Source organism: Heptranchias perlo, chromosome 36, assembly GCF_035084215.1.
Source record: "Heptranchias perlo isolate sHepPer1 chromosome 36, sHepPer1.hap1, whole genome shotgun sequence".
Taxonomy (NCBI): Eukaryota; Metazoa; Chordata; class Chondrichthyes; order Hexanchiformes; family Hexanchidae; genus Heptranchias; species Heptranchias perlo.
Genome location: NC_090360.1, coordinates 24,516,261 through 24,523,996, shown reverse-complemented (window position 1 = coordinate 24,523,996; position 7,736 = coordinate 24,516,261). Strand labels below are relative to the sequence as shown.

The following is a 7,736-nucleotide window of genomic DNA, read 5'->3' as shown; positions in this document are numbered from 1 at the left end:
GCTGGGAATGTGTTGGAGGGAGGGAGGGAGGGAGGGGGCCTGGGAATGTGTTGGAGGGAGGGAGGGAGGGAGGGAGGGAGGGGGCCTGGGAATGTGTTGGAGGGAGGGAGGGAGGGAGGGAGGGGGCCTGGGAATGTGTTGGAGGGAGGGAGGGAGGGAGGGAGGGAGGGAGGGGGCCTGGGAATGTGTTGGAGGGAGGGGCCTGGGAATGTGTTGGAGGGAGGGGCCTGGGAATGTGTTGGAGGGAGGGGGGCTGGGAATGTGTTGGAGGGAGGGGCCTGGGAATGTGTTGGAGGGAGGGGGCCTGGGAATGTGTTGGAGGGAGGGGGCTGGGAATGTGTTGGAGGGAGGGGGGCTGGGAATGTGTTGGAGGGAGGGGGGCTGGGAATGTGTTGGAGGGAGGGGGGCCGGGAATGTGTTGGAGGGAGGGGGCCTGGGAATGTGTTGGAGGGAGGGGGCCTGGGAATGTGTTGGAGGGAGGGGGGCTGGGAATGTGTTGGAGGGAGGGGGGCTGGGAATGTGTTGGAGGGAGGGGGGCCGGGAATGTGTTGGAGGGAGGGGGCCTGGGAATGTGTTGGAGGGAGGGGGGCTGGGAATGTGTTGGAGGGAGGGGGGCCTGGGAATGTGTTGGAGGGAGGGGGGCTGGGAATGTGTTGGAGGGAGGGGGGCTGGGAATGTGTTGGAGGGAGGGGGGCCGGGAATGTGTTGGAGGGAGGGGGCCTGGGAATGTGTTGGAGGGAGGGGGGCTGGGAATGTGTTGGAGGGAGGGGGGCTGGGAATGTGTTGGAGGGAGGGGGGCTGGGAATGTGTTGGAGGGAGGGGGCTGGGAATGTGTTGGAGGGAGGGGGCCGGGAATGTGTTGGAGGGAGGGGGGCTGGGAATGTGTTGGAGGGAGGGGGGCCGGGAATGTGTTGGAGGGAGGGGGGCCGGGAATGTGTTGGAGGGAGGGGGGCCTGGGAATGTGTTGGAGGGAGGGAGGGGGCTGGGGAATGTGTTGGAGGGAGGGGGGCCTGGGAATGTGTTGGAGGGAGGGGGGCCGGGAATGTGTTGGAGGGAGGGGGGCTGGGAATGTGTTGGAGGGAGGGGGCTGGGAATGTGTTGGAGGGAGGGGGCTGGGAATGTGTTGGAGGGAGGGAGGGGGCTGGGAATGTGTTGGAGGGAGGGGGGCTGGGAATGTGTTGGAGGGAGGGGGCTGGGAATGTGTTGGAGGGAGGGGGCTGGGAATGTGTTGGAGGGAGGGGGGCTGGGAATGTGTTGGAGGGAGGGGGGCTGGGAATGTGTTGGAGGGAGGGGGCTGGGAATGTGTTGGAGGGAGGGAGGGGGCTGGGAATGTGTTGGAGGGAGGGGGGCTGGGAATGTGTTGGAGGGAGGGGGGCTGGGAATGTGTTGGAGGGAGGGGGGCTGGGAATGTGTTGGAGGGAGGGGGGCTGGGAATGTGTTGGAGGGAGGGGGGCTGGGAATGTGTTGGAGGGAGGGGGCCGGGAATGTGTTGGAGGGAGGGGGCCGGGAATGTGTTGGAGGGAGGGGGCTGGGAATGTGTTGGAGGGAGGGAGGGGGCTGGGAATGTGTTGGAGGGAGGGGGGCTGGGAATGTGTTGGAGGGAGGGGGGCTGGGAATGTGTTGGAGGGAGGGGGCTGGGAATGTGTTGGAGGGAGGGAGGGGGCTGGGAATGTGTTGGAGGGAGGGGGGCCCTGATAACCTCTCAAATGGCATCTCACTTTTAATATTTTTTTCAGCTCTTCACCTTTTTCTGAGCCATTGACCAATCAGTATCCAGCACGAAGAGCATTGCTGGGTCTTTGATTGTGCCTCTTGTGAGCTGGTAGTCGGGAGATGCCGAGAGTAATCTGAGCTGGTGTGCTCACCCAGGGAAATGCTCAGATGGTTCCTAGCGCCTTCCCATGGCAGCAGGGCTGAGACTGGGAACTGTGTGAAGGGGGTAAAGGTGCTATTTAGGCAGCTTAAAAGCAGGGCCATTTGAACAAATGGAGGATGAGCAATACAGACTGACCCCGGAGTGGTGGGTCAGGAACCTGAGGAAAGGATGGTCAATAGCAGTGACTAAAGCACAGAAGCGAATGAAATCTGGCTGGTTCTCACTCTCGACTTTTGGATTGTCCAAATTCTCAGTTGTGAACCTTAAAGTGGAGAGAATGAAAGGGCCTGTGGGCGAGCTCAGACTCTTGTGGACCCATGGCCCACTGCTCCACAGTCTCTCTCTCCCCCGCCCCACCAAAGGGGAGATAACTGGCAGGCTGCTCTGGCACTCCTCCAACACTTGGCCTGAGAAGTGGTGTATTGACAGAGCCCGAGGGTTCAGTGTTGTGTCACCAAAGCCTGACACACACTGATTTTAAAAATACAAAGAGCCTTTTTATCATCTCCCAGACTGGAACAGCAGCCTACAATATAGAATCTACAGGGACCCCCCTCCTCATTTCAATCAAAACACAGGAATCCATTTAAAGTGAGTGGAGCCGTGTGAATGAGCCAAGTGTGAATGTAGCAATTATGATCATTGATGCACAAAGAGCTAACTGAATATCAGGGTGAAGCAATCCTGTACTCAGACCTCTCCACGCTGGGTTTTAGAGCTCTGTGGTATCTGTTTGAACAAGTTTAAGGAGCGCAGGACGATCAAATGGATGAATGATCAGAATGCTGCAGAGAGCTGGAAACCTGCCCGTCGATGTGTGAACGATGGTCAGAACCACACTGTGACTTTACAGCCAGCGTTCATCAACCTCACACTGAGCGTCCGGGGCAATAGGCTATGGTACCCTGTTAATTGCAGCTATATTACACGTGAAAACTATCAGCGTTAAAACTCCTAAAGGTAACATTGCTGGTCAGCTACACCGAGACAGGTACATTTTAGTAAAGAGTGAGTGATGCTGGGCTCACCAATAGTCCGAAGGAAGGGTGAATTCACTTCAATGACCAAAAAACCCCCCCCTCCCCTCCCCTCCCTACCTCGTCCCATCCATCACTAAACCCTAATCTGCACTTTTAGCACTTTGCGCCTAACTGTTTCCAATGCTCTCCCTACTTCTGCTATTCATAAACTAGTCATCCAGTGAGTCCTGGCCTCATCCCCATCTCCTCTGTCCCTGCCAAGCTCCACTGGCTTCCTTTGTCCCAAAGAATTGACTTCAAAATCCGTGTCTGCAATTTCATATCTTTCCCTAGCATTGCCCCTTCCCACGTCTGTGATCACCTTTGTCCCATCTCCCTGTGCACCCTCTAGTCCACTAACACTTGGACACTCCTTTAACTTCTTAGTCCCCGGACTCAGTGTCTCAGCCTGGTCGCCTCGGGCAGTGTCTCAGCCTGGTCGCCTCGGGCAGTGTCTCAGCCTGGTCGCCTCGGGCAGTGTCTCAGCCTGGTCGCCTCGGGCAGCGTCTCAGCCTGGTCGCCTCGGGCAGCGTCTCAGCCTGGTCGCCTCGGGCAGTGAAAAATGGGTGGGTTGGGGGCGGGGAGGCATTGAAAATTGCCACCATTTCAGACTCTTCCCCCAACCCGCCCATTTCTGGTTTTCACCGGGCCGGGACGAGGGGCGAGCGGCCAATCCACTCCCGGGAGATGGGCTGGGCCTTAAAACCTTTCAAGAAGGCTTCGGGCCTCCATTTTTCTGGACTTCCTGATTTCAACCCCGGGGGGCCGGAATTCCCGGGCCTTCTGTTTTATGCCTCATGAAAGGAGGCGAGAAGGCCTGAGACTAACAGGTAGGTGCCTAGAAAGGCACAGCTTGTGGGCCCGGAGGAGCAGGAGTGATTCCCCCAGGCCCAACAAGCCTACATGCACTGACCCCCCCAACGATCACGGAACCCCCCCCCCCCCCCCGCAATCACGGACCCCAATCCTCCCCCCAACTCCGATGCTCCGACCCGTGATCCTCCCCCTCAACGATCGCAGACCCCCATGATGACCCCCGATCCTGAAACCCCCCCCCCTTGACTGACCCCAATCCCATCCCCCGTGACTCACGACTCCCGTACCAACCCATGCCCCCCGTGCCCACCCCCCATCCATACAAACACAGACTTACCTGAAGACGTCCTCTCCCTGGCTCTTCTCCCGTCTGGTGGTTGTCGGTTGTCAGCTTGGTTTTAAAATTGAGCCCATGGTGTCCACTCACTATCCACTGCCCTGTAAAGTGCTACATGTATTTTTGCCCATGAGTTGTACAGCAGTGTCAGTTCCACTTTGTTAACAGTCTTCATGCCTGCAATTTCTGATCTTTTTGGGTGCCCTGCCAAATATTTCTGGCCAATGTTGCTGTGTTAGGGAGTGTGGGCCTGGGGCACTCGACATTTCTGATAGGAAATGCTTGGCCTCCATGATGGTATTCATGAGTCATGGGTTCACCTTGAAGCCATTGTGCTGCCTCCTGTGTGAGTCAGTCAGAACCTTGCGCAAGTATTGGGAGTGTGCTGGTATGTGTAATGATCTGTTGGGCCCGTGTGATATCGCACTGATTGGATTACAGTCATTTTAGGGAAGTGCAAAGTCTGTCTCATTGCTATCAGTAAGATTAAAATGCTGGTTTTGCTGATATTATTGAATTTTTGTAAATCTACATGCCAGACTTTTTATAAATGTTTTGATTACACAATAAAATACGAGAAGTCTTTGCAGTTAAATTCTGGTTCAATGAGTGTATTCATCCTTAATTCCTCAACCATTTCTTCACTACCTAAGATAGCATGTACTTGAATCCTCTCTCTGCTGACTGGTTCTCATTAGGTCCTTCTCCCTTTTCCATTTCTTTTCTCTCCTGGTTTTCCTACTATCTGTTGCATGTAATCCAACCTTCTTATCCTTCGTTTCCCTTCTCTTTGGTGAGAGTGCTGAGTGAAGTTGATGATTTTTGGTGTGGAAGGAGGGGGCAGCTCCAGTGGTACGGAGAGGAACAGCAATGCAGTGGATGAGAGAACTTCCAGCCTCCTGCAGAGCAAGAGTCGGGGCAGCAGCCTTGTGGCTTTGCTACTGAGAAGTGATTGCGGCCAAGAGCCAGTTGTGAGGATAAGAAAGGCCAACTCTCATCCTGCAGCTGGTGAAGTCAGCAGTCCAGCTGTGGCCTGTGTGGCAGAGGCTGCTGGCGGGATCACTGGAGATGAGCACATGGGCTCCAGTGGGAGCTGTCCCTGTGCTCCCAGCATTGCCGAATCTCCCGGGGCTCACAGGGCAATTCAGGGTTGGCAGCTACTAAGGGTGAACTCTGGTTGGATGTTGGAGGTTTGATCACCTGACATTTGATCACCTGACCACCTCCAGGACCACCCTGTTTATAATCTATACATTAAAAACATTTCCACAGCCTGCCCACCTGCCCACACACCTTCCTGTTTCCCAGTTTTGGGTCAGACCTTCCTGTAAGTGAACATACAGTCCCCACCCCTGCTGTTGGTGTTAACGCGATTTGCCCAATATTGGACGGTGCAAGTGGACCGCACTTTCGGACAGGCTTCTTCTGTTGTTCTTTTGTCCTCCCAGTGTGGGTGTAGTTGCTCCTCCCGTGCTGCGGGCGGCGCTGTGACGGCCCCTGACCCGCGGGGAGTCAGGTGACGGCCCCGCCCCCGGGGTCAGGTGACGGGCCCAGGCCCCGCCCCCGGGGGGTCAGGTGATGGGCCCAGGCCCCGCCCCAGGGGTCAGGTGATGGGCACAGGCCCCGCCCCCGGGGGGGTCAGGTGATGGGCACAGGCCCCGCCCCCGGGGGGTCAGGTGATGGGCACAGGCCCCGCCCCCGGGGGTCAGGTGATGGGCACAGGCCCCGCCCAGTCCGGGGAGCCGCAGTTCGAGGATGGCGGGGATTCTGATTGCAGCGCTTTGCGTTAGTGCAGGTAGGAGGCGAGAAGCGGGAAGCAGAGGCCCGGGCTCTGGCCCTTTATACTAGGCGATGATTTACTCGAGACCCCGGATCGGATGGGCTGGGCTGGAGGGTCGGTCGGCGGGCGGGTGACGGTCCACACCTCACCCCGGGCCGGGCCTATGCTGAGCGTGATCCGCAGGCCGGACCCGCCCGGGGAATCCTGCCTCTACCGCCAGATAGGCCGTGAACTGCGGGCCGGGCCCGGGTCTGTGTGGGGAGAAACAATTAAAGTTCAGTTGAATGACCTTTGATGAGAGGGTTGTCCTGTGAGGAGAGGTTGGGGAGACTGGGCCCACACTGGAGTTTAGAGGAGTGAGAGGAGATCTCATTAAAACAGAAGATTGTGAGGCTGAGAGATTAGGGGCAGAGTCTCCGGGTATGGGGTCGGCCATTCAGGACTGAGATGGGGAGGAATTCCTTCACTCCGAGGGTTGTGAATCTTTGGAATTCTCTCCCCCAGAGGGCTGTGGACGCTCAGTTGTTGAGGATATTCAAGGCTGAGATCGATGGATTTTTGGACTCTGGGGGAATCAAGGGACATGGGGATCGGGCGGGAAAGTGGAGTTGAGGTGGAAGATCAGCCATGATCTGATTGAATGGCGGAGCAGGCTCGAGGGGCCGAATGGCCCACTCCTGCTCCTATTTCTTATGGAAACAGTTGGAGTTTGAACAGTTTGTGATCAAGAACAGAGCCTGGTGAAGGGAGGCTGTTCAATCTCCCTCCTTATCCTGGGATTGCTGGAAGCTTGTGAATGTTGTGCTTGTGTGCCCTGTACTTCTCCACCTACCGTCCGAGTTAAATTACATCCTTACTTAAATCTTCTATCTGTAACCGTGCCTGGTGCTTAATCTGGAGCTTCCCTGATTGCACCAGGAACACACTCCCTCTCCACACTCTGCATCATCCAAAGACCCTGCAACCATTCCCAGTGAAAGCTCTCTCCCTGGGAAACGCTGACCCCCAGGGTGCCATTCCCTGGAACTGGCCCTGTGCAAGGCAGTACCAGTTCATACCATCAGATTGTTGGTGCTATATACAGTTTTCAGATACAAGAATTTAAACAGTTATGTTAGAAAATCCACCTCTGTGTAAACTGATTATTTGCTTCTTCAAAGACCTTTTTGTTAAGTGGGAAGTGAAACAGGGAGGGATTTAGTGTTCTCCTTTAAAGTTATGAGGAAAAACTTTTTTACACAGCGAGTGGTTATGATCTGGAATGCACTGCCTGTGGGGGTAGTGGAGGTTGATTCAATCATGGCCTTCAAAAGGGAACTGGATAAGTACTTGAAAGGAAAAAAAAATTGCAGGGCTATGGGGATAGGGTGGGGGAGTGGGACTAGCTAGATTGCTCTTGCAGAGAGCAGGCATGGACTCGATGGGCAGAATGGCCTCCTTCCGTGCTGTAACCTTTCTATGATTACAAATGGGTTATTTAGATCATGGCTGTTTGAAGCAGTCTCACATCAGTATCACCACCCTTGCAATCCCTGCAATGAGCTGTAGCCTCAGCCACCCACGGCAGGTTGTTTTTGAGAATTCTGTGGAGGACTTCACATGGACCTCAGTTTGATGACTGGCCTGCCTGCAGAGTCTGTTTATTCGCAACCCCTCAGATAATGAAGAAGTCCGAGCCCGCATGCAGCAAGACCTGGACAACATCCAGGCTTGGGCTCATCAGTGGCAAGTAACATTCGCGCCAGATAAGTGCCAGGCAATGACCATCTCCAGCAAGAGAGAGTCTAACCACCTCCCCTTGACATTCAACGGCATTACCATTGCCGAATCCCCCACCATCAACATCCTGGGGGTCACCATTGACCAGAAACTTAACTGGACCAGCCATATAAATACTGTGGCTACGAG

General features: G+C 55.5%; 1 protein-coding gene across 1 annotated transcript in view; it reads left to right on the top strand.

Annotated features, from left to right (window-relative positions):
- Positions 1–5,735: 5,735 nt before the first annotated feature.
- Positions 5,736–7,736, top strand: part of psap (prosaposin) — a 42,206-nt gene continuing 40,205 nt past the window's right edge. The window contains exon 1 of the mRNA XM_067972774.1: positions 5,736–5,843. Coding sequence (XP_067828875.1) covers positions 5,804–5,843 — 40 coding nt within the window. The 5' untranslated portion in view covers positions 5,736–5,803. The remainder of the gene's footprint in view (positions 5,844–7,736) is intronic.